Below are 18,705 nucleotides of genomic sequence, written 5' to 3'. Positions count from 1 at the left end.
GCCCTTGCTGGCCTTTTGTATTGCATGTGAGCATAGACCAATCAATATTTATGTAAATTTTCCAAATTCGAGCTTCAAAGTAGGCTTTTGGTGAACCAATAGCCATGATTGGGCGTGGGATCATTCAATGTTTGATTTAAGCACTGGTGAGGCGCCGTGCCTCCACCCGTGGTAAGTTCAAGTTAGTATAGACAATGCCAAGATGTGGTGGGCCTGTGCGTCCCATAGAGAGCTGTCCTCGGGGAGTTTGCAACCTCAACAACCCCGCGACTTCACGACCGATATTTTCTCGAGGCATACCGAGGTGAATGCCAATTTTTAGTACTAAGATCGGAATGCTTTGAGTGCCATTGGCTTTCTCCCGAATTGCGCCCGGGAATCATGGACCCCTCGCAAGCGGCCTCGAGCAATGTGACCGGTAACGACCCCCCGAGTATGAGCACTCTGGGATTTTGAACGATGCTGACTAGTAGCTATACGGAATAGTTGAATACACGGATCCATCGGGTCTATTTCCTCAAATCCAATCCATTATTGAATCAAAGCTCCCCCTGAAGAACCTCCACTGGAAATCACCAACCCGCCCCGTTCGGTCAATCGAATCGCTCCGCATCGGCTTCGTCTCCGCGCAGACTGAGAGTATTGAACCTAAACAGTCTAGTGATGGCGCCGGTACAGTGACACACAGGCGACACCAGATCCCTGGCTTGCGACAAACTCCATACCTGAAGGTCTTCCTCCTGCGCTGTGACGATAACGACACCTACAAAGCTACGGCGCGCAAAACATTACGCGATTGGATCAAGGCTCAGGGAGCATCGAGCACTTCGCAGTCCACCGGGACTGGAACCGCAGGAAGTAGTCAAGAAAAACACGATGCCTTCGAGTGGCTCATTCTACATGTGGTTCAGGACGGAGAAGGCGCGGACAAGACACCAACAACCACCTCGAAATGGGGCCGGGGTACAACTACCATCTTAGAGAAGGTCAAGGCCGACTTCAATGGGTCGTCTAAGACTGCTGTGGATCGTGTGGCACAGCTGCGGTTGCCCAAGGCCGGAACGACCAAATCCCCTGAATTGGCTGAGCAGCTGGAAGACTTGATTGACAAGATGAAGAATGGAATTCTAGCGTCTTTTGATCTTCGTGTGGCCCAATATGAGGAAGACATCAAGGAGAAGGATTCCCAACGCAGTCTTCCCGGGTGGAACTTCTGTACCTTTTTTATACTCAAAGAGGGTCTCGCACGTGGATTCGAGAATGTTGGTCTTTTCGATGATGCCTTGGTAGGGTATGATGAGCTATCTGTCGGCTTGGATGCGGCCATTCGAGATCAAGTCGATGGAAATGGTGGACAACATGGTGGTGAACTTCTCACTTCCACCAGTATTCTGATCCAAGAAGCCAAAAAGACACTGGAGGCTGGCCCCGCTGTCGACGGTCAGGATACTGAGCTTCCCGAGCTGCAAATAAGACCAGAAGATTACCCACTCATTTCCACCAAACTGCCGTATCGTGAAATGATTCTGGGAAGCAATATCTCTATCTTCAACTTTCGCACCTATCTCTTTTCTCGACAACTCGCTTTACTTTTACGGGCTGCAAGAGCTCCGTCTCTCCTTGGAAATGAGACGCCAACCCGGGATAAGAAACCAGAAAACCTCATGCTGCTTTCTGAGATTTGTGAGAGGTCCACGGAGTTCATTAGTCTCGCCGCGCGAACCCTCCGTTATGATCTCGAGGCTGGGTTGGAAGACGTGGAAAACGATGCCAAGTCAAACTTTATCGACAATACTGTTTCTTCTTGGGCGTACTCGGCGGCCCTGCAGATCCTTGATCAAACATTCACTACCAGCCTTACAATTCCAGAATCCTCTCTCCATGCAGTGGCGCAGGTTGCCGGTGCCTCGAGCTCCGGTGCGCTGACGACAGAAAGCCGCGCCGAGGTGCCTCGTCGGACTACAGGTCCCTCTCGCCCTGGTCGCCCGATGACGCAGGATATGTCTGATGTTAGTTCACTCCAGCGCAGAATGACTTTGGAGCATCCGAAGTCAGCTCCTGTTATCACTCAAAAGACGGGCTCAGAGCAGCTAGCATCTGGAAGAGGTGCACTGTTCCTATTTGCCAGGAGATCCCTCGAGGAAATCGCACGCCGACGCGGCTGGTCGGAGAAATGGACAGACCTTGGCCTTCTCTTTGATGATAGTCATCGTTCTGGGGCAAGTGGTCTGTCAAACGTCTCCTTGGATGATGATGGCGAATCGAAGCCAGAGGAGAACATAAAAACAAAGCAGTCTTCTCTGGTTGGCGTCGAATTGCCAGCCTTAAAGGGCGCATTGAAATCCAAAGATACATACTTGTCTTCTTATGAGAATCTCACCGACCGCATTATTTGTCATAATATGGCAGCAAGTCGTGCTAACTCTGCTGAACTCGCACTCGCCGATATCGCCATCCTCCGGTTCCGCCAAGGTGATTATGAGACAGCTGCTTCATATTTCCATCAAATGGCTCCATTTTACGGCAGTAAATTTTGGACGGTCCTAGAAGGTAGCATGCTCGAGCTCTATGCGCGGTGTCTGAAAGAACTCAAACGCCATGAGGACTATGTCCGCATGGTATTGAAGTTGCTCTCCAAGTTCGCTTCATATTCGCAGTCGCGGCTCTCCGAAAAACAGAGAGCCCTTTCTACGCCGGCTTCAATGTTAGAACAGGAACAGCTTTCTGAGTATGTTTCTGATCTTTTCCAGGGTCTGGGATGTCTACAGAAGGACGTCACGACATCTTTGGTTGATTTCTTTGCGGACCTTGAAGTTGACCCTGCAATCCGACTCTATGAGGACAAGGACGGATTTCAGATCCAGATGGGATTGCGCTTTTTACTCGGACCACGAATTGAGATTGATTCAATCAAGGTTAGGCTGATCAGTGCTGGCTCCTCCCAAAATGCAGAGCACTGGATTGAAGGATCCACAAACTTTGTGATTAAATCTACGAAGACGAAGATTCTCATTGATTCTCCGGTAAGTCGACATTGCTTTTGCTAACATGACAGCATGCGATCGTGAATTTGTGTGGCTAATTTTAATTTAGACTACTCTTCAAGGCAAATATCTCGTGGACCGGGTTGAGATGAAATCTGGAAACCTTGTGTTTGCATTCAACAGCAACCAACATTCATACTTGCCGGTTGGTTTCCGGGAGACAGATGATGCAGAGGGCGCGGATCACCGTCCATACGTATATTGTTACCCTCCACCAGATGGACTGCAGGCCAAGATAGTGTCGCCGCACTTGATCAATTTAGAGGCTATGCGTACTCTGGAGCTGGAACTCTCCAGTGGGCGAAATGAAATCAAAAGTGGCACCGTTCGTGTGCGGCCGGCGACAGCAGGACTCCGCCTTCGAATTGCAGAGGCAGAAGTCGTGGAGGGTGCGCTAGAACTTGTGACAAATAGTGATCCCGGACTTATTGAGTTTACGCACCTACCGGCTCAATCATTTGTGCGACTACGAATCCCCTACACTGTGGAAGAAGCATTCACAACGCTTTCCGCACGAGCAGAGGTCACATATGAGACCGAAAAGGGCCTATTCGCTTCTTCAACGGTGCATAACATTGTTGCCACGCTCCCCATATCAGTCAACGTGCAGGACATATTCAAAGATGAAATCCTCTTCTCACGTTTCACAGTCAGCCCCGCTATGCTGATCCCTCTCCGAATCACCAATTGCAGCCTGCCCAGCTCCGAGGCCTATGACGTGCAATCTAGTATCACGGGCCCCGTCGCGCTTGACGTTTTCCCAAAGCAGCCTGCGTCCCTCCTTTACAAGATTCGTTCGTTGGAAAACGCGGCGGCTACATCGACTGATGTTCCTGCTCCGGGGAAGCGCAGTCTTCGTCTACGGGTTGACTTCACCTGCGTGGATGACGAATGTTTTGATGCGATTGAGAAGTTGTTTGTGGCCGCAATTGAGTCCAGCCCGTACAGTCAATATGCATCTCTACTTGCGTCACATCTCGTCGGTAGTTTCCGGGCCCGACTTTCCACCTCGGACATGGAAGTGATTGGCCTTGTGAGAGAATTGGAGATGCTCTCGTACCGGACTGTGCGGTGGGATGAATTGTTGGACGGGCTCAAGGAGCGCACCGAGGAAGTGCGCCAGTGGCTTATGGCGTGGCACGAGGTAAGTTGATTCGTTATGCATCCCCACTAATTCATTTCCTGGGCTTTTCTTGGTATTAACCCCCCTTCCCCACAGAGTAACTCTATCATTCGATTGCCAACCCAACCCACTATCCCCACCCGCTGTATCATCATCCCGGTTGAAATCCCCGAGATTCAAGTGGTTCATACGGCCGAGCTGCAGCTACAACTTTCGCCAGGGCTTGATGGGTCCTCTGCTGGCTCCTTCCATGCGGCCGTTGGCCAAATGATTCCAGCTGAGCTCACCCTTCGCCACACCCGCCGTTGGTGCTCCCCAACCACCCAGGAGTATGCGGGGCAGCCCCTCGAATGTTCCTACGAGGTACATGCCAACCCTGAGCTGTGGCTCCTGGGTGGTCGTCGACGGGGTAACTTCCTCGCACGTGATGGAGAAACCACCACCTTCACCATTCTTCTCCTCCCCCAGAAGCCCGGTCATCTCCTTCTGCCCGGCCTGGAGATCCGGACATTTGCCCCAGCGAATTCGCAACCCCCCGTAGTCAAACCAGATTCCACCACGGGAGCCCCCGCGGGGCCAAACCAGCGACAGCCGATTCCCTGTGAAGTGGATTATCGCAACCACGGGGAGACGGTTCTGGTGCTGCCAGATCTGCGCAAGACCACGGTCAGCCTCAGCGCTTCGGGCAGTCCCGGTGGGGCTTCGTGGCTGGTGGATTCAGAGCGACGAGCTGAGGTGCACTGATTATTTTTCATTTTCTTGCTTTTTTAACTCCTGGGTCTTGCGCGTATTGGCAGCACTTGAGACGGACGTGTATATAGAATCTACGAGACATGAATATTTGAAATTGTACCACTATAGGGCATAGATTAGGGAGGCTGTGTTCCACGGAGCTGTCATCAACTCCCAATTTCATATAAGTACATTGTATGTGTGGTGGTCCGTGGGTACTTTAGGATACTTTCCATATAAAAATTGCATTATGTCCATTCAACTGGGCAACAGACCAAGCCCGCCCCTGTTTCGTGTTTTGCAAAATTACCGGAGTGGGGGCCCGCTGATTGGTGGGGTGTTCTCAACAAAACAAATAGCGGGTCCGGCCACGGCCCAACAAGCCCACCTTCACCGGCCGAGTGCAAATGTTATACTCTCCCCAATCCTACACCGTCTATATAGCTGATCTAAATCATACTATTTCAAAGGTCTAGAATTGGCTGGTTTATTTAAGAGGAAGAGTTAAGAGAGTATAGTAGTATAGTTCATTTCTACCAATCCATATTTACTTATTTCAAGGTTTTACCATTCATATATCGAATACATCTACACCTATACTAGTAGTACTATGCTTCGCCCTTGTAGGTAAAATTTTCATGGAAATTACCCTTTCCGTACCAAATACTCCAAACGAAAGAAAAATAGAAATCTCACATGCCGCCAATTCAAAATTGCCACCGTGGACCAATCTACGTGACAAGCATACCAGCACGAAAATGACCCGCCGAGGCAAAGTCGATCGTAGGCCCCGCATGTGAATATCAGGAAGTTGAAGGTTTGAGGCTTTTGGTAAAATTGCAAGGTACTAAGGTTGTATGTATCACATTTGAGTTTTTCTTTATCAGATATGAAATGCCTAGATCAGTCCATGTGTCTCTTATCATTTCAATGTTTCAATAGGAATCAAGTCTATAGGAACCACTCGGACCAGAATCCGCGAACAGCCATCTTGTCTGCTGCCCATTATTCGTGGATTTCCATTTTTCTCTCTCTTTGCCATCGTCTATACAATGAGTAAATTTCCGGGTAAATGTTGAGATCCTAATTAGGTTTAGGACCGATCCCGGTTGTCGCCACGATACATGTAGACAATTTTTTCCACTTTTCCCGTATCTATACTCCGTACTAATGTACACTAATTACTAGTTTCTTAGTTCCCCCAGGCCTGAAGAACCACTTGTGGTGGGGCCGTGTATTTTTTCATGTTTAATTCCCAGCTGGTGGCGCCCCCGATCTGCTCAACATAATCCAATGACAGCTCACCTAAGGGGGTGGATGCAATGTTACGAGATCGGCTGAGGAGTTCATGCAGGAAGGAGGAAACCTTGGAATCAGAGATTTTTGTCTGAGATTGTCACTCATGAAATCAATGTCAGGAGATGATATGGATTGTAGATGTTGGAAAAAGAAAAAAAAAAAAAAAAAAAAAAGAATAAAAGAATAAAAGAATCAAACCTTGACTGTCAATTCCGATGGGGATGGATTCAGGTGGGGATTGGGGGAGGTTTTTTCCCTTCTTTTTGCAGATGTGGTTTACCATAATTACATTAATTACACCTCTATTTACCAGGAAAAAGGGGCAAATAAGCGATCCAAGGCTGAAGATCATGTATGGGTTCATACCATAACCATACGCCAAAAATACACCAATACCATATCCCCACGGACCCATGGACCCCCAGTTTTGGTCCCTTTTCATTCTCTTTTCTCTTTACATTCCAAAAGCTGATCTTCTTCCTTTTCTGTTCTTTTTTTCTTTGCTCGGTTCGTTTACCTTCTCTAGCCTGGGGTTAGCGTCAAGCAAATTTCTTTTTTAACTCCTTCTTCCCCCTCCTGTGTGCTTCTCTTGGGGATAATCGACAATCTTGGACCTTGTGTAACCAGGAGCAAAAAAAAAAATCATCCTTAGGTGCGTGTTGATGCATTCAATCCTCGGACTGGCCGATCAAAGAACTGACCCATTTCCATTCGTATAGTCTTTCAGAGAATTGCCTGGATTCAATCCACCGCAAACTCATACCTCCTCTCCCTTCCCAACAACGTTTGAGGAACTTTCGTTTTCCATTCGATTTGGACAACGAACCCGTGTTATAGCAACCGAAGTGTCCAAGTGCAGATTGGCTGTGTAGATTTTTTTTTTTTTTAATTCCTGGACTTTGCAATGTCGTCGACCGCTGTTCCCAAGCGCACTGCGCTGCGTCGCAACCCCACCACCGAGTCGTCCATGCCCAACTCGGTCTCGGCTTCTCCCTTTGACAGCCCCCGTCAGTCCCCCTCGTCGACTTCACTGTCGTCCATGGCCTCGGACCAGGAGGCCAGCAAGATGGTCGATACCTATGGCAATGAGTTCAAGATCCCCGACTTCACCATCAAGCAGATCCGTGATGCCATCCCCGCTCACTGCTTCCACCGTTCTGCCATCACCAGTCTGTACTATGTCTTCCGGGACTTTGTCATTCTGGGATCCGTCTTTTACCTCTTCCACAACTATGTCACTCCCGAGACTGTCCCCTTCATGCCCGCCCGTGTGGCTCTGTGGACCCTGTACACCATTGTCCAGGGTCTGGTCGGTACCGGTGTCTGGGTCTTGGCCCACGAGTGTGGTCACCAGGCTTTCTCCCCCTCAAAGGTGCTGAACGACACCGTTGGATGGTTCTGCCACTCTCTCCTGCTCGTGCCTTACTTCTCCTGGAAGATCTCCCACGGAAAGCACCACAAGGCCACTGGTAACCTTGCCCGTGACATGGTCTTCGTTCCCAAGACCCGTGAGGAGTATGCCTCCCGTACCGGCCGTGCTCTGCACGAGCTCGGTGAGCTCATGGAGGAGACCCCCATCCTGACTGCTTCCAACTTGCTTGCTCAGCAGCTGTTCGGCTGGCTCATGTACCTGGCCACCAACGTCACTGGTCACAACAACCACCAGAAGCAGCCCGAGGGACGCGGTAAGGGCAAGGCCAACGGATGGTTCGGTGGTGTCAACCACTTCAACCCCGCTAGCCCTCTGTACGAGGCCAAGGATGCCAAGCTGATTGCCCTGAGTGATCTCGGTCTTTTCCTCACCGGTGCTCTCCTGTACACCATTGGTTCCAAGTTCGGATGGCTCAATCTGCTCGTCTGGTACGGTATCCCCTACCTCTGGGTGAACCACTGGCTCGGTAAGTCTTTTATTCTCTCTCTTCTCTTCTATCAAACTCCTTGATAGATCAAAGTATCAGCAGTTCTAACGTTCATATAGTTGCCATTACCTTCTTGCAGCACACCGACCCTACTCTCCCCCACTACCAGCCCGAGGTCTGGAACTTCGCCCGTGGTGCCGCCGCCACTATTGACCGTGACTTCGGTTTTGTTGGCCGTCACATCTTCCACGGTATCATCGAGACTCACGTTCTGCACCACTATGTCAGCAACATCCCCTTCTATAACGCCGACGAGGCCAGCGATGCCATCAAGTCTGTCATGGGCACTCACTACCGTACCGAGGCCTCGACCGGCTGGACTGGCTTCTTCAAGGCCATGTGGACCAGCGCCCGTACCTGCCAGTGGGTTGAGCCTATGGAGGGTGCCCAGGGCGAGAGCCAGGGTGTGCTCTTCTTCCGCAACACCAACGGCCTGGGTGTTCGTCCTGCCCAGATTGCCAAATAGATGGTAAAACATATGCATATTTCTCATTGTTTGGACTTGGGAGCGAAAATTTATCGTTGCTTTATGATGTCGAGTTTCTTTTTTTTTTTTTTGATTGTCGTGATATTTTTATGATCTGTGTACACTTGTTGTCGCGCATACACAAAACATTGTGAGATTTGAGACTTGGACGAGGCATAGATGCCAAGAATGGTTGGTTTGAAGAGCAAGAACCATAGAGCCTCGTCGCTGGTCTGGTCTTTAGATTGTCTGGATTTCTTGTTTGTGTTCTCTTCATATGAGTTGAGCAATGGGGAGACGATCTTGCGGGGGATGAAATAATGATCCTTTTGAAATCTTAATCCTGAATCATGTTGATTATCAAATCGTTCCGTTTTGTCCGATCGTAGTATGGTCCTGTCGTGGTTTTGAAAATCATGTTAGTCCCATTGAAAGCATAAAAACCAGCCCTAAGCAAAGCAGGCGGTGTTCGAGGGTTGACATGGCACAGCTTTCTTCTGTTGGAACAAGTCGCATCACGCACGTGCGTGCACACAACCCTATACCCAGATATGGTATCAGCATGGATTGAACTGCTCCCCAATGTCTGTCTAGGCAGCAGCCTTGAGTATTTGCAAGCGATTCAGGTCATCGAAATCCGAAAGACCATAGCTCATCGCAGCGCCGGTCCAGATCACTAGTATAGAAGAATAAGAGTTGAAAATGGAAAAACTCCCCTCAAACCTCGAGACCTGTAGGTAGCGCAGAAATGCACAGTGGATCAGTGGCAACATTGTTAGTCTTGTGACGTGAGAGGTTATAAAACAAGGAAAATGGAGACAGCCGTTGGAAAACCGGGTTGCGGGGTAGATGCGGGATTGGGATTGGATATTGGGGCCGTTTCATTGGTTTCAGGCAGCAGAAGTATAAATGTAAACGATCGGGATTGAACATTTGAACGTGTTGACGTGTTTGGGGGAAACGTTTAAATGAAGACAATGTGCATTCAAATGGCTTTGTTTGGATGCTTCTTCCAATGTTGATGTGTATGCGGTATGTGTGAAGTGGAGTACTATTTATGTGTCGTAGTACGAACCTACTAATGATCCACGCAGGGCTTTCTATTTATACTCGATCTAGATACATGTATGTAGCATGTGTAGTCGGAACATTTTAAAGTACTCGTGTTCTGTCTATCAATGTTCCAAGGTTTGCGGCAAATTGTAGCGTACATGTAAGATTTAATGCTGCTCTATACATATGTAGATTGTTTATTGCTCTCTTTCATCCATATCAATATTCGATTAAATAGCAAGCCCTTGTTCCAATCTCCAATATTTGAAGCTTAGAACATACTTGCTCAATACTACCATCACTGATATGGCCTGTAAAATGACTACCCACACTTGAGAGGATAACAGAAACAGCCTTAAGAAGCGGGACATCGTGCTGGTGATCTGAGCTCGTCCATACCTTTATTACTCGTTACTACCTCCACTGACTTGTCCTTTGGTTTGAGATCAACAGTCACTGGATACAGCTATATGAGATCTGACGAAAAGAAGGCTTGGGAAGGAAGGGCTGGTGCCTGTGTCCCATTGTATTGGTGTACTGCGCGTGGCCTGGCGATTGCAAATCAGTCTGGCCTCCTCCCTTTCATCCTCATAGGATATCTGCCAGATGGCGATACCTGCCATGTAGACATCTTGGTGTTATTCTTCGCTCGATGGTAGGCCTTCTTTCCGATTCTGTATATGTATAAGCCAGGAAATATGGCCAACCCCTCATACGTGAAAAATGGTCTAATCAAAGCCCATTGACGTCGGGGTGCCTTAGTGCCTAAAACTAGGTGCAGGTACTTTTCTCTTCAGGAACAGACTGATATTTGTCCAGGTAGGGCCTTGTTGAACTTCCGAGCAGGAATCATACCGAATGGGAACTGGTGTCTTAGTGCACGTGGCCTTTGCTGCAGAAGGGGATTCCTAGGCTTACTCTTTTGTATGTCGACTTGCTGACGTATTTCAGGGGTGGAAAGAAAACAAAAGTCAAGAAGAGAGATGAAGAATAGGCAATGTTTCCAGGAGGAAGAAAGCTGATTGATACCTAGGTAATAGCACCTAACTACTATTTTTAAAAATAATTCTGCGCGTTTATGCAATTATCAATATCCGTGCTATGCTGGTACAAACAAGATGACGAGACGCATACCCCCAAATGCTCAAGTCTATTACGTTCAAAAAAGTAGATATAGATCACTCTTCTGGATCAATACTCCGCAATCCGCCTTCCCAAATCTCAAACGCAGTCTCACTAATTTTTGGTCTGGGTGGCCATTCCATCTCATTGGTCACCGGCTCCACTCCGCCAGTCCAAGGAGCAAATACCACTTTCATGATTCGTCTTGTGGTTTGCTCTGGCTCGGGGACAAATGCAGATACGGACCGTTGGAATGGTTCCGGTTCTGGTTCTGGTTCCGATGCCTTTATGGGTTTCCTGGGAGATAGGGGAGGAGGCGGTTTTTCTGAGGTTAGGGCCTCTGATTCAGCTTCTAATTCCCCTGTATGCGTCTGTCGTGCCGTTTCAAAGCCAGGCTTTTCCTCGGATACCTCAAATACCTCCTCCACCTTCTCTTCGGGGGGATCCATCTGGTCTAAAGGCGTGGATAAAGGATATCCACCATCCCAAGGCACGTATAGAGAGCGAGTTTCCTTTTTCAGCGCAATGCGACACGCAATCTGCGTCGACCAGAAATAGCCCATTGCTGGGGTCTTAAGAGACGATTCAACGGGGTATCTAGTGTCTCCCCAGCCAGTAAAGAACCGCTCCTGGTGCATAAGAGTCATGAATTTGATCCGAGCTGGATCACCGATGGCATATAATCCCGAGAACGGGTCTTCCTCCGCTGGGGTTTGTGACGAATCTTCGGACGAGGAAGGGGGAGCATCTTGCTGTGACTGTGTGGATGGGGCCGGAATATCGGCTACGTTTGGGGGAATTGGCGAGGCAATGCCGGAATCCGGGCCTCCTGTTGGACTCGATGCAAGTGGAAATGTGGCTGATATGAGCTCGTCGGTGACGTTTTCGAGTGGTCCGAATCGGTCCGAGACTTGATTTGCGATAACGATTGCGATGTTCTCTTTTGCTGCGAGATTGCGGAGCATCTGGCCTAGCCTGGCGAGCTCGGTGGATCGGGTAGAGAGAGATACTGCGCTGTGGTCGTTGTTCTCGGCGCGGTAGTTTGATGTAATAGAGTCGATTATGACCAGGCCCACATCGTATCTTGCAATTGCAACGGGGAGCTGGTAATTGAGGATATGGTCTTGAGTCTCCATATCCATCGCGTTAATAGAGAGAACATTTTCGAGCGTCGGGGCCTGGTCGGCAGGGAGACTTGAGAGGTATGGATGGCATTCGAGTAATTGGGAGAGACGATTTGTGGCCAAGACATGCTCCGTTGATATGTAGATGGCACGTTTCTGTAAGCCACGGGGTTCGGCCAGCTGAACTGCCAGAAGAAGGCTCAAGAGGAATTGGGTCTTGCCGCTACCACTACAGACAAAAAATTGGTCAGAATGTGATGGCATTGGACAATTTTTATCCCCACAAACCTTTCACCTGTCACCTCGGTCAAATATCCCGTTTGAATGCCGCCTCCCAAGAGCGCATCCATTGCGGGGTCCAGGGTGCTGATCATACCGCATCGCGACGACTGAAGCTCGGACGACGGGCGGAGACTAAATTCAGCATCTGGACCAACACTTGAACTGGAGTCATCGTCTTCCGTGGATTCTATGCCGGAATTCGTTTTCTGGAAACCGACGTCGGCGTGCAGCGCCTCGATGACGCGGGCGCAAAAGCGCCGGACGTCTGCGGGGGGAACATGGGCGCGTTTCGCGATCTCAAGCGTGTCAAGCGTGATAAGGTCGACGGTAGTGAGTCTGCTGCGCTCTAATGAGGGCAGCAGATGTGCGTATGGTTTTGTCGCGAAGCCTGGCAGAACTGATAGAAGATCCATAGGAGGGAGAAGCTCGGGGGCTTTACAGACGCGGTTCTTCCCATGTCATGTGGGGCCAATCACCCGTTGACATCAGCACCTTTCAATTGAACTGTAAGACCAGTCTCGTTCGATATATTCTAGTAAGTTCAGTCAATTCTGATTCTTACTTTACCAAAGCACTATATAGTTAAATAATATATGATGGATTCATGGTGCTGTGCGAAGATACTAATATGCATCCAGATTTCGGGTTTGATTTACGGGGAGGTCTATACAGATGCAATCATCAAAATATGTTCAAGTATCACCAGTTGACATGCAACTAACCAATTCCAACCACTGTTCAACCTTGGAAATGACTGAACTTCCAAGTTCTTCAAGCATTGAGAGCAACTAGTAGCTTAGGTGTGTACTTATCCAGACACTCATTTACATACACTGGTTTTGAGGCCCGGGAGGATGATTGTGGATTGGATTATTTGGTTTGGGGGTAGAAGTAGGTGGAGAGACTTGGTTAATTGATCGCTTGGCACAGTACTAGTACGCAGTATATACTCAAGGATAATGTCTGGCAATCGAGACCTTTTCCCTTCCATTTTAGTATGAGCCTCTTGCCACTTTTTAGTCTTAGAGTATATATGTATAAAATTAAGCACACGCCAAAGTACTCTGATCCGCTGAAGTAGAGTACTAGACAACCCCACAGGTGGCCTACACAGCTTTATAACCATTACACCCCCAATAATAAATATTTTCCTTTAAGATCATAGACTCGAATCTTAAATGACCTGAAGATGAAGTCATGTAAATTTCAGAAATTTAGAATTATTTTTGGGGCGGTGGTGAAGCAATTTTCTCAAAATGGTGCAGAAGGGGATACCCAAAATTTATCGCTTTTTTTTGCGCATTGCTCTATATAACAGTTAATAGGCAAAATCTTCATACTTCAAGAACTCCACCACCTTTGATTATTTTTGATTTATAAAACTACCACACGGTAGAAATACTCTAACATTGAGCTCCTGAGAGTATCGGGTCATTTGAAGCAGCATTGGTGCTGGGAAAAGGATTTGCAAATGTAGTATATTTTTAACTAGCAAAACATTGCCCTTTGCAAAGGTAATTTAGATACTAAATTCTATCTACATGTCAACTATATGGGCCAACCCGCCATTTGACAAGTTCTGTTACGTTCTACACATGTGCACCTATTTTTTCGATCAACCCCCAGCCAAATTCCAAAGTTGAGTTGGTGATTCAGCACTTCAACGTTGAGTGTCTACAGACACAAGATACCAATCGCAAAAAAGTATTTGTATTAAGTTCAAACCCAAACCAAAATGAAGACCCACGAACAGGCTCTGTGCGAAGAAGATCAACCCGATTCCGCCACCAGTGGATTCCTCATGAACTCGGAGAATATTTCCGACCTCGGGATCCCTCGACCAGAATAATGGGGCCAAGGGGTCCGTTCGTTACCTCCAACCTTGAAATTAAAATATACGAAGAGCTTGGTCATGGAGAGGACTGAACAAGTGACCATGTAAGTATTCTCAGTCGTAACATTTGAACGCCTCGACACATTTGGACGGGTGTTTGAGCCCGGTATGTGACTCGATTGCCTTGTATACATTTTACGAAATTATTCATACTGCAAGCCATGCGCCATAGTCAAGGTCCGAATGATGTTTCAAGTGTAAAAATGCACAATCAAGGTCATTTACGCCACGCAGTAGTGATATTATGCGGTCGATCGCATAAGTCACATACCACAAAATCAGGCGATCATGATCGATTTGCACACCGCACTCCAGGGCTGTGGCGGTGGCGTGGGACTGGTTTATCGATACGATGCATACTATAGTAGATTCTTGGATTATAGTCCGCGTTAACGGAATGTGCTGTACACAAACCTTGGAGTAAGTCAGGTCAGTTACCAGGGTACATAGTATTCATTATGGAACATTGAATGTCAAGGTAGGTAGTACTATATGAGGCGATCAAGATAGTCCATATGATAATTTGATAAAGACTCAAGGGCGAACAAAGGTCGCTCCCAAATACCGAAACCGGAAGCGATCAGCCCATCCTTGATCTTCAAAACCAAGTATGGAGTGCGTACTACTGGTAAGATTACTAGTGCATTTGAAGAAGCCTCTGGGCATTCACGATACTTGTTGACTAAAATCCATGTATTTTAGTGTACGAAGTAATTTTGCTTTACTCCGTACTATACTCCGTACAGTAATAGGCCACTGGAAAAGGTCCGGGAGCACATGTTCGAATTCTTTGTTCATCATGAGGCAAGTCTTGGCCATGTCGATCCTACTAATTTCCATTGGATGTCACAGTCGTCGAACTACAGTATTAGACGAGGAGTAGACGCGACGGTTCTGCAGTCCACGTGGGAGTATGGGCCCTAATACACGGTAATCCATAAATAGCGGTCTAAAAACATCCGGATGAAATCTATCGATTACGAAGAAAAAGAAAATAAAAAGATTATGAACCGAGAGGCTAAGACTTGCAGCTTGCATGCGGCTAGCCATGGACTCGGATCCCCGAGTCATGTCTCTCATCTAGACGATTCATACTGACCTCAGGAGATGCTCGAGAAACCTCTAGGGCTTGGAACAAGACTGGTGGAATCAAAAAGTGGGACCTGGATTTACATGCATGTTAATGCATTCTTTTGCCAGCCACGGAGTTTGTTTACCCCCTTAAATTAGCACTCGAGTGTCTTCTATGTTCAGTTTTGACAGTCGTTGAAACTCGTTACTTGAAAAGCGCACTTGCGACCGTAGTCAGGTCAGCGAAATACCCTTCAAGGCCAAATTTGGCTGAAAATGACAGTTCGGAGCGAGCTCGAGCGAGAGAATTCTCTGTTTGGAATGGAGGACAGGAGATTTTTTAGCGACTATACTATACTAGGCATAGGCCAGGTTACGTGCATATTGATTCTCCTCACCTGACTTGCAATAAGAGTGAAAATTACCTTTCTAAGGTTGGTCTGGATGATTTTGGATTATACGGAAGAAAGCTGTTGTTTAATATTACTCCTTACTAGTACATACATTCAAATGAATTCTAATACAAAAATGTTCTATTGATTTCTTTGATCCAGAGTAATATCCAGTGTACGGACCTCGGGAGTACATACTAGCTAATCACACGTGGTCAATGATTTACGTGGGTGCAAATGGTGGGTATGAATGCTGTGGGCCTAGCAGACCCCTGCAAATCCCGTTTAATTCTAGGCTTGTGCAAAGTGTGCGTCCTTTTTATTTTGGTTGTGTACTAGGTATAGTAGGGTCGATGGCCCGACTTAGCGACCGTTATAATGATCCCTGTCCGTTATGATTTCATCGGGCCGAACGTTTGTACTAACTAATCGGTTCAAGTCCGAAGCAGCATAGGCTAGATTTGGTAAAAAGACACCGGCGCACCCCTTCTGTAGTGTACTGTAGAGCGTGAATATGGATGCATGATTCTCAGTGATCATGCCTCATGCCCGGATCGACTCTCGCAACCCTAAAGTGGATGAAGTTGGACCTTTGATGTCCTCGAGTTCCAATGCTCCTGTATTTCAATGTTCTCCGTCAGACGAGACATGGATCCAGACCCCGAGTAGATTGAAAAAGAGGGCTCCAGTGAGGAATTACACCTAGTAAAAGAAAAGTATTAGAAGTAACGAATCAAGATCAAGACAACTAACATAATGTACTCCACTTCTTCTTAGCGTTGAAAAGCATGATTTCTGATGATGTACTCCCAAGACTCATTCTTTCCCCCACAAACAAAAACGAATTTGAACCTTGGAAGAGATCTTAAGCTTAGCAGTCGAGGCCAGAGGTATCTCTCCGAAGGGTACAGGTGCGTTGTGTTACCAGAGAGATTTGCAGGAACTAAAATCCATTTACAAAACAGTCACGTATGGTAATCATGGTAATCGGAAACATTGGGCCGACTGGAGCAGTGGCTTTGTACACGGTGCGGTCCGTCTCTAAGTGGAGATGAAAGATCATCCAAGGTGCCACGGATTATTCGAGAGGGTTGGGAAGGTTTGAATCATGTATCTCACCTTGAAATACGGAGTACCCTGTAGGTAGTTTAAATGTCGCTACAGCTCTGAAACTTATTTTCTAGGATGAACCCTGACTAGTTATGTAGATAACGTACGATACAGGAGAGGGGGAAAAAACCCTCTCTCTGGGCGCTTCTTCAATGCAGCCACAGAAGCAGCTAGGATAGTGGGCAATTCGCTTTCGTATTAATACTCCGTACAAAGAAAAAAAAAAGGTCATCATTGGCAGCAAATCACCTGCCGAGCTGCAGTTGGATCATGACCTGCCTTGGTGTATAAGGAGGGGAATCAGGGATTTTAACAAAATCATCAAGATGCAGATCAGAATTCACGGCCTCACGGCCCACAGGTGGGGCCAATGGGCAGTTTGCAAAGGACGCCTTCTCACCTAAAGTTGCCTAGTTCGGTTCTTGGACCACCACCGACTAGGATATCATTGGGTGTAATTGTGATGCCGCCAAGATGGGGTGTCCATGGCAAAAAGGAGAAGGAGAAAAGACTTAGTTCAACGGGTTAAGGGAAGGAAATTCAAGGATTTCAAAATCATAATTGTCCTATTTTAAGAGATCCATCATGTCTCTGCTTTTCACGATAAAACGGAGGTAATTTTTAGCCAAACAACAATACATGATCGGTATTTAGGCCTAACCACGTCAGCTGAGGAAGAAAGAAAAAAGAAGAAAATGACGGCATTCGCCTGTTTAGTTTGCCTGCCTAGACCCTAATGCTTGCAAAAAAGGTAATACAAAAAAGTTATGCTAATAGGTACAAATGGATTTCATTCGATCAAGTCTAGACAACCCTGGTCTATACATAGACCCTGGAGACAAAGATGCAAGAGAAACGAAAAAAAAAAACAAACATAAAAAGCCACGGTGACCGGTCCGTTGGACTGGGTGGGATAAGAGACAGCACGAAGCCGGGGAACATGGAGGATCCCCGTTTGCTCCAGATCGAGAAGAATGTTCAACCAGACGATCGACGAGACCTGTCCCAAGGACCGGAAGGTAGGGAATCGATCATGTATTTCGGGATCTAGAGGGGGAAAGACAAGCAGATGAGGATATGATTCGATCATCGATTGGACACCAAGCCCTAAGAACATACGCTAGCACTGAACTGGACCATACGCTAGTTTCCTTACAAACCTTGGAAGCTTTGCTTGAAACCGCAGATCGCGATAACTACGGAGTAGAAATTCGACAGCCCCGAAAATCATTTTTAAAACATTTGAATATATCCATTTTTTTTTTATAATTTCCAAATCTTGTACCGTTCCCTTCAAGTTCTGATCTCCTGGATTATTCATCCCCGTTCGTCTCTCCGGAGTATGTAGTTGTTATAGTGCTCACTAGTAGGTAATTCTGTGTAAGGAGTAGATTTATTCACTTTTGTAATTCTTTTTATTCCTTGATTTATGATTCCGATGATAACACATTCCAAGATCTCCGATCTCGATCTCTCTTTTTTTTTCTCTTTCTCTCTTTTCGGAGTATTAAAGAGTGAATGCGATACCTTTGTTTGATACATAGACTCGTATTTCAAGCAAAGAAACGATCGTAAAAACCCACCAAATCGAGTAATCTTGGTAATAAATCTTGGGAAAAGTTGGTGTACGGTAACAGTGGGGGCCTGTCGTATCATTACCGGTACAGTGTAGGGACTTGGGACATACCGCCGTGGATTATACAAGGAACTCGTACCTTGTAAGTCACCAATGGACGAGTTGCGTGTCACCACTCCCCTCTCCCCTTCTTCTTTTCGCCTTTCCACATTCTCCCTCTCTTTCATCTTCCTCCCGGGATGCTTAAAGGAATTTTATAATATAATCGCTCACAGGGAAAATCCCCTGGCATCTTTTTATTTGAAATTATCCCCCTCAGCCCTCATTCTCGCATGTCCCCAGCCACAGCCGACCGTCATCGATTGACCGCCTGCGATCGTGCCCCAGGGTCGACCCGATCGACCGGTTGGAACCAGGGAACATTGAACCTGCTTTCTTCCTGAGTCGCGTCCATCCTCAACTCCCACGAGGCGATCCGTGGATTGAATTGAATTGGAT

The 18,705-nt window shown here is 47.2% G+C and overlaps 3 protein-coding genes across 3 annotated transcripts; 2 read left to right on the top strand and 1 right to left on the bottom strand.

The window, feature by feature from the left end:
• Positions 1–381: 381 nt before the first annotated feature.
• Positions 382–4,911, top strand: N7466_011011 (putative TMEM1 family protein; the record flags this gene model as incomplete). The annotated part of the gene is made up of 4 exons (XM_057170400.1): positions 382–433; positions 487–3,023; positions 3,094–4,188; positions 4,264–4,911. The coding sequence occupies 4 exons, from the start codon at positions 382–384 to the stop codon at positions 4,909–4,911; spliced, it is 4,332 nt and encodes a 1,443-aa protein (XP_057016132.1).
• A 2,191-nt stretch (positions 4,912–7,102) lies between these two features.
• N7466_011010 (oleate delta-12 desaturase odeA) lies at positions 7,103–8,583 on the top strand (the record flags this gene model as incomplete). Its single annotated transcript, XM_057170399.1, has 2 exons — positions 7,103–8,096; positions 8,177–8,583. The coding sequence occupies 2 exons, from the start codon at positions 7,103–7,105 to the stop codon at positions 8,581–8,583; spliced, it is 1,401 nt and encodes a 466-aa protein (XP_057016131.1).
• Positions 8,584–10,814: 2,231 nt separating this feature from the next.
• Positions 10,815–12,577, bottom strand: N7466_011009 (putative DNA repair protein (Rad57); the record flags this gene model as incomplete). Its single annotated transcript, XM_057170398.1, has 2 exons — positions 10,815–12,111; positions 12,171–12,577. The coding sequence occupies 2 exons, from the start codon at positions 12,575–12,577 to the stop codon at positions 10,815–10,817; spliced, it is 1,704 nt and encodes a 567-aa protein (XP_057016130.1).
• Positions 12,578–18,705: the final 6,128 nt, after the last annotated feature.

The sequence above is a fragment of the Penicillium verhagenii genome (genome assembly GCF_028828195.1).
Source record: "Penicillium verhagenii strain IBT 33310 chromosome Unknown utg000012l_segment0_segment0, whole genome shotgun sequence".
NCBI lineage: Eukaryota > Fungi > Ascomycota > Eurotiomycetes > Eurotiales > Aspergillaceae > Penicillium > Penicillium verhagenii.
Note: the sequence above shows the minus strand (reverse complement) of the source record. Positions and strands in the feature narration are given on the sequence as shown.